The sequence below is a fragment of the Microtus oregoni genome, unplaced genomic scaffold, assembly GCF_018167655.1.
Source record: "Microtus oregoni isolate MIOR12 unplaced genomic scaffold, Mior012 000096F_ref0000112, whole genome shotgun sequence".
Classification (NCBI taxonomy): domain Eukaryota; kingdom Metazoa; phylum Chordata; class Mammalia; order Rodentia; family Cricetidae; genus Microtus; species Microtus oregoni.
The window spans coordinates 730,502-749,070 of NW_024544709.1; the positions used below are offsets into that span (position 1 = coordinate 730,502).

At 43.9% G+C, this 18,569-nt stretch overlaps 1 protein-coding gene across 4 annotated transcripts in view; it reads left to right on the forward strand.

Moving 5' to 3' along the window:
* The window catches only part of Mtus1 (microtubule associated scaffold protein 1), a 139,914-nt gene that overhangs the window by 34,305 nt on the left and 87,040 nt on the right, over positions 1 to 18,569 (forward strand). For all 4 annotated transcript variants that reach the window (XM_041644445.1, XM_041644443.1, XM_041644446.1 and 1 more), the window contains exons 2-3: positions 3,952 to 6,171; positions 12,414 to 12,609. In XM_041644445.1, the coding sequence (XP_041500379.1) occupies positions 4,117 to 6,171; positions 12,414 to 12,609 (2,251 nt within the window). In that variant the 5' untranslated portion in view covers positions 3,952 to 4,116. The remainder of the gene's footprint in view (positions 1 to 3,951; positions 6,172 to 12,413; positions 12,610 to 18,569) is intronic.

The following is an 18,569-nucleotide window of genomic DNA, read 5'->3' on the forward strand; positions in this document are numbered from 1 at the left end:
TCCCAAAATGGTGTCACAAGCTGTAGACTCAGTGTGCAAACTCAAACCTATCGGGGAATGCCAGACACACCAGCCTTAATTATGAGTGAAGGAGCAATGCTCTCTGGGTGCAGAGCCCTAGGCCTGAGGGAACACCAAGAGATGGCTGTTGGCTCCTCAGTTTCCATTTTCTCCTCCTGTGTGGTTATGCAGAATTTCCTGCCAGGTGTAGCCAGCCAGTATTGCTGTTTCCCAGTTTGCTTACTCAGCAAGCATAGTCGGCCACTGCTGTTAGGATCAGGGGTCAGAAAGCAGTTTTTGTGCCTGCTGTCACCCTGTCCCATGAAACATGGATAGTGCTACTTGGGCCAAGATCACGCATGATTAAGGTCATGCATGACGGAGGAATGAGAAAGGTGGACCCTGGGCTCTGCTGGCTGATTGGGTAACCTACGCAAACCTAAGCAATCCAGGAAACCTCTGCAAACTTCTGCATGACTATTTGCATCTTTTCACTATGTACTTGACAGTTTTCTGTATTTGAATCTCAGTGGAATTTACATATAAAGGTCACTGGTGTGTTTTATGACTCTACACAGGGAATGTCTAGACAGAAGTAAGAAATGTCTGAAACATCATACTTTCCCTGAACTGCACAGAGATTTGTTTTATTGTGGACGAAAAGAGCATGAATCTGTTGGGTTAGTGTTAGAATTCTATGGATCACTTTTGAGTTCCTTTTCTAGCCCTGAGGGTCAGTGGCTTTGAAATATTGAGCTATGTTTCAATCAATGATTGATATTTTTAGAAGTCACTTCTTGGCTGGGGTGTAGTTCAGTCGTAAAGTGCTTGCCAAACATGAGTAAGTCCTGGGTTTTGTTTCTTTATGGGTTTGCATATGTATACCCACACATAACCCTCCCACATATCCCTAAAATAAAATGTTTAAGGAAAATGAATGGGAGTGTCATTTGGTAAGGTAATTTTAAATAGAGAAAGCAGGAGTGAGTAAAGACTTGGTGTCACCGTTGAACAGAAAACTCTTCTCTATCGTAAGCACAAAATTTAGGAAGATAAGGATGATTGTCCATCTGTCTGTTAGGGCTGCATCCCAAGACTTGTGGGACATAACTGAAGCCTGCAAGTGGTTCCCAGCTGTCTAGATGTCACTTACTTCATCTACATAGGAACTTAGGGTAAAGGCTACTTTATCAGGTAGGTGGAGTAAGAGCCCAACGGTCAGAAGAGAACAGGTGAAACCATGTACTGTGTTAAGTTACCCAACACTTATGAATCGTGCATTTCTGGGATTTTTCCATGTAGGCTTTCTCGATCAAGGCTGCCCATGGGTAACTGAAGCCGTGTAAATGAATCCACAGATGAGAAGAAGGACCACTTTGTCTTTAAGAGAATTCTACACAAGAGTAGCTTTGAAGTTGGTTACTCTCTGTCCTTTCTCTGCTGCGTATTGTGTTTTCACAGTGTCGAAAAACAGAATGTGTTTATTTCTACCCATGACCACCACTGTGCATATTATCATGTTTTCATCTCTTCTTCGAGATGAGCTTTGCTTTTTGAGACTGTCTCACAATGTAGCCCAGGCTGGCCTGTTGCAAGCTTTCTGAAATGTACTCAGACTTTTCTTTTGTGGGAGCTCCAACTCCCCAATAATGATATGGAGACTTAGTATTATTTATGAAAGCTTGACCTTAACTTGGGAACATTTCAGTGATAGCCCACTGTTTGCTTTAATCTGCCGATGGTAACATTCATGGGCTAGTCTGTTTTCTTCCACAGCTGTTCATTCACTCTGTTTGCTTTTTGGAGATAGGGTTTCTCAGTGTAACATCTGGCCTTGAACTCACAGAGATCTCGCCTGTCCCTGCCTCACCAGTGTTGGGATTTAGAGGCTTGTGCCACCACTGTCCGACCTGTTTGCTTTTTCCTAAGACTAACTACTGCTCTGTTTACATATCCTGCAGAAATAATCTTACATTCTTCAAAGGCTGTTCATGATTTCTATTCAATTTTCCAGTTTGTTACAATTTTCCATATACCTTTGCCCTGGAGATTTCCTTGCTGAACCTTCTTGACTGTTGTCTGTGGGCTATTGTGCAGCTTGGTAGTCACTCTGGCATTTCTTTGGGTTCCTTGTGTTTGAGGGTACTTCTACATTGATCACCTCATTGTGGTGAATTGATTCTTCATTTCTCAGTTGTCTGAGACAACATGGAAAGTGAGGTGTGGCATTGATTTGTCTAGAAATCTCTTTATTCACACCAACCACATCTTTCTATTTAATCTAGTGTCTATCATGTATCGTTTTGAAATGGGTCTCTTTATCAAGACTAGCCTTCAACTTTTGGGCTCAAGCAATGCTTCACTCTCCCCTAGCTTAGATAGTAGGCACTGGCCATGTGGCCTGACTGTGTTCCCTTCTGAACTGTGCAGACTTTGCTTTATTACCTTCAGGCTCCAAGAAGTGTCTTTTGATGATACTTGGTCCCTTGTCTTTTTTGGTATAATTTATTTAACTCAGAAGTTTGTTTTTTGGTTTTTTTTTTTTTTTTTTTTTTAAAGCACAAAACAGTGCTTAGCCTTGCCCACACCAGTCTGGCAAACTCTGACAAATTATTTAACCCTCCGCGTGGACTTTCCTCAGTGGTGCAATCATCTTTCCTCCTCTCCCTCCCTGAAACAGGGTATCACTATTTAGCTCTGGCTAGCCTCAGACTTGCTGTGTAGCCCAAGCTATCTCCAAATTTGTGGCAATCTACTTGTTTCAGCCTTCCAAGTACTGGGATTGTAGGTATGGATCACCACTTCAACAAGACCATTGTTGTGTATAGATTTGTAGAGCTGTTAGTTATGGAGAATTCACAGGAGGCTCTAGAATAGCTGTTTTCCCCGCCGTTTTAAAGCATCGTAATGACAGGTCTTCGAGTCCTTCAGATTTCTTTCTCTTAGTGTAACATTTTCCTATTGGGACACTGTATCTAATGGAACTTTACATTTTTATTGTACTCAAGAAGTATTCTGATGTGTAAATGTGCAAGTTTGGAAAACTTTATTTACCAGTTGGCGGACGTGGGTTCCTTCCCATCCTTAGTCTTCAGTTGTTGTAGATAATGTTTCTGTTACCATCATGTGCATTTGTTTTTACTGTCCTGGGGTGGGTGGAGTGGGGTGGGGTGGGGGCTTCTGGCATCAGAGGAGTAGCCGTTCTGGTGGAGAAGTTCTCCCCCTGTTATCTGATCATTTAACCTTTCTCACCTCCTTAAAGACCTTGTCTCCAAACTCGGTCTCCAGAACAGTTGTACTTAAGGGACAGGATTGACTTCAGTGTATCATCAGTTTATTTGAAAGTATTACACTGTTCAGCATACAGTGGCTTTGTTCTAACAGAGGCCACGTCCAACTCTCAACATCAACCCCCTGCAGGCCCTAGAAAGGTACATGGTTAAGATAGAAATGAAACCGAAAAAGAGATGCAAATTCCTGGAATCTCTCACTCATTTGTGGGGCCTGGGTGGTTTCTTTGGTAATCACTGTATGTAACGCAGAGTAGGGGTCCTTCTGATGATGGAAGGGACACTCATGAATTATGCTGGCACAGTGGACATAAATCCGAACTGCCAAGAGAAATGAGAATGAATGGTTTCACTGTCAACCAACGTGAAGGAAAGACTGTTTCAGCCTTAGTTCCTTCCCCCTGGTGGAGGGTCTCTGAGAGTCAGGAATGCAGATGTCATCTGGGACATCAGTCACAGGACTTATCCATGTTCCGTGTCATCATGCCCCATTCCTTCCCACACAGAACTATCTTTGAAGGAGAATGGTAGGTTTGCCAGTGATAGCATGAATCCCCACACGGACAGCTCGGGTTGCTGGTGTGAAGACAGTGATCTAAACTAAGGACGATCTGCACATCTTTCTAACATTTATTTGAATTAAATGTTTTCTTTCTTTCAGGGAACAACAAGTCATTTCAACTTCAAAGACTCCCAAGGTTGCCATCCTGGAACCGGGCTGGAAAGCGATAGGGAGGGAGTGAGACCATTATTTTCCATTCGCTTTACAATTTCAAAGGATTCGAAGAGAATATAAAATGGCAGAGGTTTAAAGTTCATATTCAGGATGAATGATGATAATTCAGGCAAGACAGAAGATGAGTTGTATTGTGTATTTGTCAGGGATCAAAACGGGAACACACCTGAATATGACACACAATGCCCTTCAGCGAGTCCCGGGGATTGGAACGCTGCTAACCCAGATGACATGGTGGTGGACTATGAGATGGATCCGGCCGTGGACGGCAGTGAAAGTGTTTCTTTAAGCCATCAGCGTGTAGAAGCAATTGATTACCCAGAACCTTCAAGTGGTTTCATTAGTAAGCCCGGGTTTGGAATGCATAGCGATCCTACCCATCAGTCCTCTGCACTCAGTACGGTGACGCCCCCGAACCTGCATAGTAAGCTGGATTCCCTAGAGGCACCCCAGGAAGAGAGGTTTGAGCCCTCTCTGGCCGGTGTGTGCAAATCTGATGATGGTTTCGACTGTGCAGACTCCACTGCCCCTTTGGAGCTAAAACAGACATTTGACATGAAATCGGATGCAACTAACTGCACCATGATAGCACGCCATTCTATTGAACGGGGTCAGCCTTTCCATGCTCCTGGAGGTCTGCTGCCAACGACTGTGGGGGGTGGAAACACGCTGCTGTCCTGCCCCATGTGGACATCACCCCAGCCCTCTGAGATGCGTGTGAGAGGAACTCATAACAGTGAGGGCTTTGAAAAGCTTCAAGCCCCGCCCCCAGAGGCTCTAAACACAACCTGCAGGGTATGTTCTGATGTGCCGATGCAAACTGATGGTGCAGACATTGGAATTCCGTGCCAGGAGTCTTTAGGAAATGTTACCAAAGAGTACCCAGATGGGCCAGAGCAAGGACTCGTTGGAGACAAAGAGATCCAAGCTGTGACACCAGTTTCTGATGGCATGGAGGTTCCCAGTGGGTCTGTATTACAGGAGTTCCATTGTGTATCTAAAGATGAACCAAACAGTGAGACTCATTCACACGGCTCATATGGTCAACAGGAAATGGGCCAAAGCCTGAGAGGAACACCGTGCAACCGTCACGTTGATGACGAATGCCCTTCACTGGTGCCAGCTTTTGATAAAAGTAAAACCAGCGTCCTGGACTCTGAGTGCAAAGTCACTACGACGGAAAACCTGCATTCTGCCTCTCATGACAATAACTCAGAAATCCAAAAGAGTGCTGAAGAGCTGACCCTAAGAAGTGCTCCAGGGCAGAGGTTTTCACTGTGTGAGATGGCTTGGGATGGAAATGGTAGAGCCATTAGCACAAAGCATACGGTTTGCACGTCAACACCAGTTCAGGACACCCCCAGTGTAAGCCTTACGCTTTCCTCTGTTGATGCGACAGAGAGGTGCAATCTCCTGGAGAAAAGTCCAAGAGATGCTGAGACCGTGCCAAACTTGAAAGGGACACCCGTGAATGCGCCAAAGCCTAATCTGGGAAAATCGGCTACCAAAACGAATTCCACCGTAAGTAGCAAAGTTAGGAAAACAGAAATTATAAGTTACCCAAGGCCAAACTTCAAGAACATTAAGGCCAAAGTTATATCCAGATCAGTGCTGCAACCCAAAGATGCTTCTGCAATGAGCGGTACACCCAAGCCTCAGATTGCTGGGGTCTCCTCAGCCCCTCCAGTGCCTTCTAAACAGTTGACTGCTATGAACAGAAAACCGAGATCCGATTTGAATGCAGACAAAAAGGCAGAGATCCTAATTAACAAGACAGACAAGCAACAGTTTAATAAACTCATTACCAGTCAGGCTGTGCATGTTTCAACTCATTCTAAAAACGCTTCGCTCAGGGTTCCAAGAGCAACATCTGCCGCGAAATCGAACCGGGAGGATGTTGACAAGACTTCAGCGTCTTCTCACGCAGCGAGCGAGACTGGATCCGTAGCTGCGTTTTTCCAGAAGATCAAAGGCATTCTCCCAGGGAAAATGAAAAGTTCAGAGTGTTTGGAAGTAACGCTTGTTTCCCACATCGATCGGATTAGCCCTGAAAAGAGTGAAAAGGACTGCGAGGCTCCGACGGAAAAGCAAGAGCTGGGAAAGCCAACCATCGACGAGACTTCAGAATGCAAGCCCCCGTTTGTGGTGAGTGGACGCCACTCTCTGCTTCTGTCTGCTTCTAGGAATGAAGAAAGCTGGTGTATTAGCAGTATGTTGCCTATTAATTGATAATAATATCACTGAGCTTGACTCATGATTCATATCCATGTATTCTTTGTCCTGTCATCCAGTATAGAGAGTTAATGGGTCAAAATATAACAACCTTACTTAGTGAAAAACTTAGTTCTAGTGTTTTCTTGAACATGGCCTTTCCTTTTGATAGTGTTTTCAAAGAAAAGGTTGATGTTTTGCTATATTAGGTATTTGAAGTGAAGCAGCTGACATCAGGCTATATTTTATTTTATTTTCAAAAAGCGAAAAAGAGGTGTAAGCATGCAAACCACATTTAAGAATTGGCTATGGAGTGCTGGTGAACATATCAACATAAAAACCGACCCTGGTGTCTTGTTGGAGAAGCAGTTTTGGAAGCTGAGCCTAATCTCCCAGATTTGAGTCTACTGCAGCCGGCTGTGTGACACAGGTCTGGTAACTTTGCCACAGCCAGAAGGGAAAGGATTTGGGCAGGGGTGTGTAAGGTCCCCCGAAGCCCATTTTGCATGGATTTTTAATGCATGAAAGAAACAAATCCATACATAGTAAATAAAGCAAAATGTCTTCAACGGCACCTGTCAAACCATGAAGGGGACTAAACAGCATCACTTAAGAAATCAGTGCTGCATTGTGCGCAGTTCAAAGGTTATTTTTCTTTAAACACATATGCATGAGTTTTTTTTTTGACGATGATATGATAAAACTAGTTTTCAAAGCACATGTCAGGCTGCTGTTGGGACTGTGTGCCCTCAGTCTATTTTTGGCAGTGGAGATTTAGGTGTATTTTCAGCCCCACACAGACTGCCCTTGAAATACTTGTCCTCTGGATCAGGAATGGATCTGTGTGCAGAGGAGGAAGATAGACATCACTGGGGACTCCTGTGTAGGAGGAATGGAACAGCACCATCAAGCACCTGAGTTCGTTTTGTTTCAGGTCACTTAGCAGGTCATGCAGGAAATGTCTAGATGATAAACTGGAGATACTCCTGACCTGGTCAGTTTACAGATGGTTTGCCTTTCTATCAATAATTCTGTTGGTAAGGATGGAATGCCACAGGGATCTCTAATCCAATGGGTTTGTGTATTGTTTCAGAACACAGACCCTTTAAGTTCTGTTTATGTCTAATTGAGGAAATTCAGATCGTTTAGAACTTTATCCAATTAAAATTAACTCAAAATTGTGTAGAGGTGTTTCTGCCAGGGTTTCTCTGTAACAGCTCTAGCTGTCCCACAAACTAGCTCTGTAGACCAGGCTGGCTTCGAACTACAGAGATCTGCCTGTCTCTGCCTCCCTGAGTACTGGGATTAAAGGTGTGTGCCACCACTGCCCAGCTTAGACAGGTGTTTATAGATATGCAAAGAACCAAGATATTTAGCCGGGCAATGGTGGCACACGCCTTTAATCCCAGCACTCGGGAGGCAGGCAGATCTCTGTGAGTTCAAGACCAGCCTGGTCTACAGAGCTAGTTCCAGGACAGGCTCCAAAGCCACAGAGAAACCCTGTCTCGAAAAACAAAAACAAACAAACAAAAAAAACAAAAACAAAAAAGAACCAAGATATTTGTCTTTAATTTATGGAGAATTCAGGTATCGACCTGGCAGCCGGTGTGGTTTTGAATTCAGCACACAGTAGTAGCACAGGCTGGTGTTGAATTTGAGATTTTTCTTGCTTTACACCCTTAATGCTAAGATTAGCATGATTAGCATGCTAAGATTATGAACTAGTATGCTTAGCTTTATGAGAGACATTTATTAACTTGTAGACCCCCAGTACCAGAAAAACTAGCATAAAGTTTCCTGAACATTGGTCTTTGAATATAGATTGCTTATGTCATTCTAAAACCAGAGCATTTTGGTTTTATTTCCTTATATTTCCACTTTGGTAGCTGTAGGCCGATGATGTGGTGTTGAGGTAAGGCCATGGAATCATCAGGGAAGCCGGATTCCAGTAGTTTGCACATTAGCAATGTCGCAGTGAGACCTTAGGATTAGGTGTGAAATGCTTTATAAGGCTGTAAGGACTGTCCCACAGACTCATCGCTGGCACTTTTCCTTATCTTCCAGAATAAGGAATTATGCTTCTGTGACCCTGTCTTACATAGAGTGGGGTCCTCCGATTTGTCTAATTCAACCCCCACACAGTTCTAGCCTTAGGAAGGGAGGGTGTGAGGAGGTCAGACTGACTGTCACAGCTCCAGGTGTGGCTGATTGTAGACCGCTAAGCACGTGTACTGGTGTTTCATCTTGTTAGTCACTTCAGCAGTTCCCAGTTCCTGCTGTAGAAGGATGGTATGGTGTGTGTGTGTGTGTGTGTGTGTGTGTTTGCATACAGTCTGTTGGTCTTAGTCTCCAGCTAACGTAATTTACTCAAGGTTGCCTTCCACCTTACTGCTGTTTGGTGATCTGGGTTTACCTGAAACTTTAGGAAGGTTTTTATTTAGAAGAAGTAATTTAAGACCGCTATAGAGGGTTATAAGTGGTTGCCCATTGCAGAGGTTATGTGTTCAAGATAGCATGCTGTTATATAAAGGAAAGATGGGCCCGTGTGCCTTTCTTATAGGCTGTTGTCTAATTGTCCCAGCGATGCTCAGTAATGCCCATTGTTCTTTCCAGCAACAGCAGGACAGTTGTTACCTATGGTCATACTTCAGAGGGTGTGTTTCAAGCTCACACAACTGTGAAGGAAACAGATGCTCAAACTCAGGTCTCCTATGCCTCACAAAACCTCAAAATTTTTCAGAATGTGGGCTCTGAAAGTAAAATAAATGATCCGTGGAAGGTTCACTCCCATACATTGAAGAGAAGTTTCCTTTACTTTATAAGAGAAAGTTTCTCGGGTTGGAGAGAGAGCTCTTCCAGAGGCTGAGTTCAATTCCCAGCACCCACATGGCAGATAACAACCATCTGTAATGGGATCTGGTGCCCTCTTCTGGCATGCAGGAATACATGCAGGCAGAACACTTGATACATAACAAAATCTTAAAGTAAAAGTTTCTCTGGGTAGAGGATTCTGTGTCACTCTCCAGGATCAATGTGACCTGCAGCAGTTCACTTGGGACAATAGCTATTAAATTAGTATTGAGTTCGCCTAGTGTATGGATTCAACAGCCATCAGTGTGGGACTTTATATATCTGTGGGAAATAATCAGCTGTGATTAGACAAAGGAGGGTCACGGTAGGGATTATGCAAGCCTGAGCTTAAGAACATGCGGTTTGGATAATTTTAAATTTGTGGCTCCATAATTCACTGCAAAGTGACCCCTCTGTGAGACACAGCTTTTCTCTATGTAAAGGGAGAAGGAAATTGCAGTTTATAGTGTTAGAATTTGTACTTGGAGTAAATCTCCCGTGTCCTTATCTCTACAGTGGAAACATTGCTTAGGCACCTACTGTGTATGCCACATATGCAGCCTTGTTAAGGATATAAAGAAAGACAGCGTTGGTCCAAATGTGTTATCTAGTCCAGTGGGACTGTCAGAAAATAAGCCACCAGAGCCTAAGTTCTGAGTTCCAAGTGTAAACAGGTTGCTGTGTTACAGGAGAGGAAGATGGGTGATGGCAATTAGGAAGATTATCAAGGGAAACTTTTTACGAAAATGCCACTTGGTCACTTGCCATAACGTATAGGGCCTGCATTCAGGGTAGGGAAAACACCAAGTGTAAAGACAAAGAACCATAGGAAGGTATTTTGATGCAGGGGATGGCCAGGTAGAGGTTGTGATGGGAGTGGGAAACGCAAGGAAGACAATGGCAGGGGCTACCACATCCTGAATGATTTGATGTGACCTTAGAAGAGTGTGGTAGAATATCTGTACAAAGTGCTTTCTGATTGGTTTAACTGAGAGATGAATGGCCAATAATTAGGCAGGAGAGGATAGGCGGGACTTCCAGGAAGAGAAAGGAAGAGCAGGAGAATCTAGGTACACAGGAGATGCCAGGAGATGTGGAGAGGAAACAGGAGGTGCAAGATGGAAGAGCGGTAATGCCATTTGATGGCATATAGATTGATATAAATGGGCTAATTAAATTATAAGAGCTAGCTAGGAACAAGTCTAAGCTATAGGCTGAGCTTTCATAATTAATAAGTCTCCATGTCATAATTTGGGAGTGGACACACAGGACAGAAAAAGACTATAGCTACGTTTCTGTAGAAGGGGGTTCTAGAAGCAGCAGCAGAGGTTGAGACCAGATGGTCCTGGGGACATAAGTTCAGTAATCCTTTAGAGAAATGAGCCTGGCTTTTATATGAAGGCATGTAAAAAAGTGAATTTAAGAGGTAAGAAAGGGAGCAAAGACAAACACGGCTTCTTTAAGATGGGCACCTGGATATGTTAATAGCAGGTGGGGTATAAATTGTGACGTAGGTAAAACTGATTTAATTTTTGAGTGTTTCATGTTATTCCTTAAAATGGAGTATGGTTTAGTTAGGGTTTCTATTGCTATTAAGAGATAATATGACCACAATACACAATAATTCTTTTTTTTTGTTTTGTTTTGTTTTTTGAGACAGGGTTTCTCTGTGGTTTTGGAGCCTGTCCTGGAACTAGCTCTTGTAGACCAGGCTGGTCTCGAACTCACAGAGATCCACCTGCCTCTGCCTCCCAAGTGCTGGGATTAAAGGCATGCGCCACCATCGCCCGACCACAATAATTCATATAAAGGAAAACATTTAATTGGGGTGACTTACAGATTAGAAATTTATCTATTATCCTCATGTCAGGTCCTGGTGGTGAGAAGGCAGACATGGTGCTAGAAAAGGAGCCAAAAGACCTACGTCTTGATCCACAGGCAACAGGAAGTGCACTGAACCAGGCCTAGTTTGAGCATAGGAGACCTCAAAGTCCACCCACGGTGACACACTTCCCCCAACAAGGCCAAGTCTACTTCAGCAAGACTACTCCCTACCAAGCTATGGGGGCCAATTACATTCACACTACCACAGGGTATGACAGATAAATCTTACTGGGTTTTTAGTTGATAATGGGTTTAGAATTTAGACTGGAGAGCTGCCGTCGTACTATCTATACTTCACCTGGAGTTACACCTGAAGGAATCTAAGTTAGCCTCACCACAGAGACATCCAAGCATCCACGCTAACTGCTTCACTATTCACAGTGGCCAGACACAGAGCAAGACTAGAAGCCTGACAGCAGAGGAGCAGATTATATGTAAACAAAACCCTATTCATCTATAAAAATGAGTGAAATTGTCACCTATTGGAGAACAGAAATCATCCTGTTGGGTTAAACAAGTCAGACTCGGAGACACAACATGGTTTCTTTCAGACAAAGAATTTGTCTGTCCCATGTAGTACATATGTGTGTGTACATGCAAATGCATGCACACCTTGAAAATAGACTATGACAAAGAAGAGGACTAAAAATTGGAATTAAAGGATGACCAATGACAAAAAATCACATTTTGCCTATGTGCTAGATTAAGTATGTATGTGTAGGTGTATACACACATATGCACATACGTGTGACATGAAGTAGAAAGCAAATTTTGGAGGAGGAAGAGGTTGAGAAGATAAGGAATAGCTCCAGTAAAATGTGGATAGGATGTAACTGTGGAAACTGCCATGTTATGTATGCCATAAAACTCACTATTCTGTAAGCGAGCTAAAAATTAAAAAATAAGAATGGTATTCTGGATAGTGTAAGGGCTCTGTGTTAGTGAACGCCAACAATAATAGAATCGTTGTTGTTCTTACTGAGTAGAAAAATCTCAGTGGGGAGACACAGACAGAAATTAAATACAGGGGCAGCAGGAGGGGAAAGCGTTGGCTGGGAAAGTGCATCAGTCACAGTTGAACAGCAGACAAGCTATATAGGATGAGTCCATGGGGAGAGAAGGGAACAAACCCAAGCTGCAGCCCCAGTGAAGCCTGGCCTTGAAAGGTACCAGAACAAGAATAGGCAGGCAGCTAGGGGGAACTGAGTACTCGCTACCAAGAGGACTGAACAGTGTTGCTGAAGTCAACCCCAGGCCTTGGAGATCAGTTCTACTAATGTGCCTGTGGATAGATCAGGACAAATTAAAGTCAGCCATTCATAGTAAAAACGGTAATTAATTACTTCTCTGGCACAGCCACCGAGACGGAAGGTTTCTGTCACAAAGTGGACACCACAGAGATGGGTAAAGCACGAGACTGAAATCTTCTGGTTTTCTCACAGGATTCTGCACCCAAAACAGCCACCACCCTAGGAAGAAACATTTCCAAGCCCGACCCCTGCAGCCTGAGGAAAGCAACAGGTCTCAAAGCCAAAGTGGGGCCGGCTGTCTCCTGCCTGAGGAGGAAGAATGACAGCAGAATCCTAGGCTCCGACAGGGCCTTATCGCCTCAGAGAATCAGGCGTGTGTCCAGCTCTGGTAAGAAAAACAGACTCAACTATACTCTTTATGCGGCCCTTTATCAATTATTTGTGTCTAAAACCGGGCTTGGCAGAAAGCAGAAAGACCATCTGGTTTTAGAACGAATGCACTATGTCACTGAGGCAGCTAGCTTTTTGTGGTCCAAAAGCCTGCTCAGGAAAGATGGAGAGAGAGAGAGGCAACACAGCGCCCCACCTTTGAGCAGCGCAAATCTGCTTTGGGGAGTAGCTGATGCGCATAAACTTCCAGGCTATCTGAAGCATGGGTGTGTAACTGTGCCATTGGCGAGCTGTTGTAAATATTGCGATAATCTCGGTTGTCAATTTGACACGCCTGGGAAGAAGGAGCCTCAATTAAGAAATTGCTTCCATCAGATTGGCTCGAGGGCACGTCTATGGTGTGTTTTCTTGGTTGCTAATTTTTGATGTAGGAGGAACCAGGACGCTGTGGGCATCCTGAGGCAGGCGGGCCCGGGATGCAGAAGAAAGGTAGCTTGAAACCTGGGAACAAACCAGCAAGCAGCACTCCTCCATGGGCTCTGCTTTCATTCCTGCCTCAAGTTCTTGCCCTGACTTCCCTCAGTTGGACTGACCTGGAAGTTTAAGAGGAAATATTGTTTCCTCCTCAAGTTACTTTCAGTAGTGGTGTTTACCGCAGCTGCAGGAAGCAAACAGGAACATATGAATTATTTTATTAAAATTAAAAAAAAAACCTGAGTGTAGTGGCGCACCTGTATAATCCTGTTACTTAGAAGGCCAAGGCAGAAGGATTGCAAGTTCAAGCCCCTCCTGGAATGATGTATATGTATGTATGTATGTATATGTATATGTATGTATACTTTGTCTCAAAAAACAAAACAAAACAAAAACAAAACTGGGGGTGGGGGGAGCAAGCTTGTAAGATGACTCAGGGTTCTGGCTTCCAACTCTGGCCCGAGTTTGATCTGATGGTCCCCCAGAGTAGAAGGAGAACCAACTCCCACAGGTTGTCCTCTGACCTCCACGCATGCACGCCGGCATGTGTATTCTCTTCCTCTCACACACATTAAATAAATGTAACAAAACTTTAGTAAATGGCTATGTACTTAATGTGCAGTAAGGATTTTTGAGTGTTCATAACATGCCCCCATCACCTATGAAGAGATCCCCGCCTCCAATTTTGCTGAGAGACAATACAGAGCTAGGAGAGCAACTACGAAGTTAAACTTTCCTGACGTGAACTTTAGTTTACCTTGGCCTGTCTTTTCGAAGTTCTAGCTCTAGTCGGATTAGTCTGAAATTTGATAGTATCGAGAATGGCTACTAAGGGCCTTACTAAACCTGGCAGATGTTCAGATCGCTCTGCCTTGTGAGCCGGGACAGCAAGTGCAAAATTCATCCCTTTCCGAGACTAAGAAGAAAAGCCTGCTTAGTCACCCCAGCAGGCTGAGAGCGTTCCGTAGGGAACACCCCTCATTTCTGTAGGTACAACCTTGAGCAAATTAAAGGCGTGCCAGGTAGATCCCTCGTAAAAATTGTGACTGCTAGTGAATGTTAAAAAATGTGCCTCTAAAGTGATGTGTTCCCACATGTGAGACGGCTTTACAGAACCTATAAAGCCGGCCGGATCCCGGAGGACCGCTTTACGGCACTGCAACTTAGCTTTTTACGATCGATTCGCCCGTTCTCTCTCAAAGCTGCTGGTGCGAGACGCCTGCTATGCTTGAACATGTGCTGTTCAGATTCTTGGCTACTGCCAAGGCCATGAGGATGGAGGAGGATGGAGGAGCCGACGCCAGATGATGTGGGAGAAGAGGGATTTCCATTCATTTCCGTCTCCAGGGAGAAATGAATGAGTGGAGAAACGTGTCCCCACCAAGTAGCCATCATTGGGGGGGGGGGTAGAGAAGCTAAAGTGTGCCAGGGAGGGGAGGGAAGCAGTGGTCCTTGATTTCTATATTGTCACCACTGGGAGTCTCCAGTAGGGAGGGCTGAGTTCTGGTCCTTCTTGCTGCTGCCTGATGGGGCTCCTGGTCTTTGCCAGGAGTTGGAGAGTGCTTCCTGCTTTGATGTTTGGAGCACCTGGGACTTGGTGCCATGTGGAGCTGTGGTTGCTGGCTCCCTGGCCTGTAGTTAGGGGCCCTGTGTTCTGGTTTCATTCTGGCACCCCTGAGCTGCCAGGCTTGGAATGCGTTTCCCCTCCCTTGGCATGGACGGTCGTCAAGTATAAGGGTTTCAAAATCTTAGGCTCCAACATCTTTTGCAGGCTTGTTTTTCTAGGGATGATCTGGAACTTGCCCACTTTTCTGAGGAATGGCTGCTACTGGGGTGATTATGGGAGGCTTGGCTGCTTGCATACTTACACACGCCTTCTGGAAGTCAGCTTCCCACTGGGGTCTACTTAAACAGATGGAATTCTTTTTGGAACGGATCAGTCTTTTTCAAAGTCTACCATGTGTTATGTATATTGTGTCCTAAGAGAAATGTGGACCTGTTAGTCTAAAGATTTATTTATTTTTATTTGATGTGGGTGTTGGGAATTGAACCCAGGTGAGCTTGTGAGAGTTAAAAAACTAAGTGTACACACACACACACACACACACACACACACTTCTCTCTCTCTTTTTTATTTAATTCAGAAATTTTTTTATTGAGGGGTAGGTTTTTACAAAGCCAACTTCAGTGATGTAAAGTGCTATAATTTAAGAGTTTATACAATATTTAAAATTATAATATATACTGAGAGGGAGATTTGCTAGCATATTTACTAAATAAGATAAAGGTTTAAGAATACGTTAAAAAGAAGATGTATAGAATTGTTCTGTTACCAGAGACCATGCCCTATTTGAATATTCACTAAAATTGAATTTTAAACAATTTCAGTTTCATTCAAAAATCAAAATTTATTTTTAATATGTAATATTTTGAAAAGAAGTAAATATATTCACATCCTGTAGTCAATATAGTTGAACAGATATAGTAGAAATCCATTTCCCCAAGTATTAGAAACATAGATTCAACTTAATTCTGTTTTTGAGATAAGATTTTAATTATATGAATAATTTGTAATAGCACCAATGTTATTTTCTAAAAATGATTGACAAATCCGTGAGTTACTCAAAACAGTGAATTTTCCTGCTCAGAACTCCCACGGGTCATCTTGTTCAGGCCACACACTTCTTTTTGAGACAAGGTTTGAGACTCTCTTTCCCTGGCTGATCTGGAACTTGCCGTGTATCTCAGGCTGTCCCTGAACTTGCAGCAATTCTCCTGCCTTTACCTTGAATACTTATGGTACAGGCATGTGCTCCATTACTTGGCAGTTTTCTACATATGAATAGAAAAAGATGGAATGTAGCTATAACTATTGTGGGTTTGAATTAAAGGTTTTGTTTTTGTATGGTTAGAAGAACTCCTGTGGGCTGAATGCTTGCCTCCCCGCAGATTCAAATGTGGAATGGGGCTAGGGTCTGTGAGGAATCTCACAGCTAAGTGAAGTCAGAAAGATGAGACCCTAGTTCAAACTCTGACATACAGGAAGAAGAAATACAGGAGCCTTGTGAGGTACTTGAAAAAGGGGCCATCTTGTATCCACGAAGAGACTCTTGCTGGAATCAGTTTAGCTGAGAACTTGGTCTTGGGGGTGCCTCAGCTGCTAGAAAAGAGACAATAAATTCCTGTTGCTTGGGTCAGCCAGTCTGAGGTGTTTGTTCTGGCTAGCTGAAATAAGACAGAAGACTAACTCAGCTGTGCAGTATTATGTTTAAAAATTAGTAACTGGGACTCGTTTGGAGAGTCACCATAATTTGGGAGGTGTTGTTGTGGAGGGAGGAAATGTAATACAGGTGAGCTAAAAAGAGACGCGAACTCCAGGAGCAAGAACAGAGCGCCTTTAGATCACTGAGAGCCTTTGCCCTTTGCCGTACAATGAGGCGCTTGTGTATTGGCAAACTGAAACCCGATGGATGCCACTCACTGTCATCTCCCACATTGACTGTTGGGAAGGTGAGTGGCAGCAGCCTCCCAGCCAACGTGGGGTTTTCAATGAATCCTTTCAGAAAACTAAGCAGAAAGTCAGACCCAGAGTCAAATAGCATTTAGAAAACAAAACAAAAAACATGAGCATGAGAAAGAACACCGTTAAGCCATTGTGGTACTTCCATTTCATTGCCGAACACGGAAACCTGTATATGATGCCAGAATATAAAATAATACAAGTCAAACTCGAGTGCTTTCGCTTTTGACTGCGGGTGCTGCTGTTGGCAGAGGTGCTAGGGTTGAACCCAGGAATGCCAGTTGGGCCTTGAGCAGGCAAAGCAAGTGGACTAGCTCCCCCGCTCTGTTTTCTTTTGTTAATGAAGTCAATTAAGTATGATTAGATAATGATGGAAATTTTCGTAACAAGCATTATGCTGAGGATAATCAGCTCCCTCAACTCAAGGGCTGCCAGTTTCTAGGCCTCTGACTAGTTCACCCTCACGATGGTGTTCTGAGGCTTATTCCCAACATGCAAACTAGAAAACTGCCACGGCTTAGTTAAAGGACAACTGGGGTTTTGCAGCTGGGAAGGGCAGAGGTGGAACTCAAACCAGGCAGCACCCCTCCCCACCTAGTTCGAGCTCTTAGCCTGGCGTCGTCACTCTGAAGATACACCATTGGAATTGGTTTTGAGCAAATTAAAAATTGTCTGTCCCTAGCTAAATGGTTTAGAGACTGTGTCCTTTTTAGGCCCCGCACTTCAAGTGGTCTTCTCAGCTTTCTGCAGTGTGAATTCGACAAGACTGTTGGAAACTGACAGCATAGTGGACGTGCTCAGCCAGGAGGCTCCTTGTGCTGTGCTTGGTTCTGCCGTCCACAGAGATTCGCTCACCATCCATTTTAGTTGGACTGATGTGGGCTAATAAGAGTATGCTTCTCTGGGTGAGTGAGTCCTTGAAGTGAATCAGGGCTGCATGGCAAGAGACAGCTTGTAGTTTTACTCTAGAGAAAGAGAAGTAGCCCTTGGTGATAATAAACCTTCATTTGTATTTGACTTATTGTAGGTTTACTAACCCATTCTTTTACATCCCTTCTGAGATAGTAGTACATCTAGAACTCGTCATGACATGTCTGTTATTGTGGTTTCTCATTCAAGCGCAGCTTCTGGACCTGTATAAACACTTTCGTTCATTCAGCATTTAAAAATCTTTAAAGATCTTACAGTATTCTTCTGAGTTTGAGAGAGATAAAGTAGAAATTTTCTCATGTCTAATAGTTACTAAAATCTGGAAATTATCACTACTAGCAGATAGTCTTATATTTGTCAGTAACTACAGCACTTAAGAGTGTGTCCTGGGACTTCTATTGCAACAATAATCATAGCGGATGGGCTCGGGAGTGTTATGATATGGCAAGCACTATCCTAAGCTTTCTTGTGTGTTTGTTCACAGCTCTGGAGGGGGCTATAAAGCAAACTCTGGAAATTGCTCTAGAGAGTGACGCATGAGGTGTCACTGCGCAGTCACTTAGCCATCGAGGAATACCTGCTCTGTACTGGACAGTCCATTAGACTGCGAGACTGGGGGACCGGAGAGGGGTGTCTGAGCCGAGCCTTCTCCGCCGAATGTCCTGGCTGCTGAGACTGTGTGCTATGCTGTGTGCTAATTTTCTTACATGACTGTCTTCTGCCAAACTGACATCCACAGGCCAGGGTCCAGGGATGAGTTATTTTTATATTTCCAGTGCTCAGCACAATACACCTGTTATATAACGGGCATTTAAAGCGTCCTTTAGCTTGACTTGATCAGGGACTTAGACAAAACACTGAGTCTCTACAGTACAGGGAGGAAACCAGCTCAGCCTAAGGGGAGACTGGAGAAGAATGGGGACCTTTGAGCTAATCTTTGTGTGCATCAAAAGGAGCGTGTTAGTAGGCGAGGTTGCGGGCATCACCAAAGCTTCTGAAAGGCTGTAGCGTATCTGGGAGTAGTAGGGTCAGCG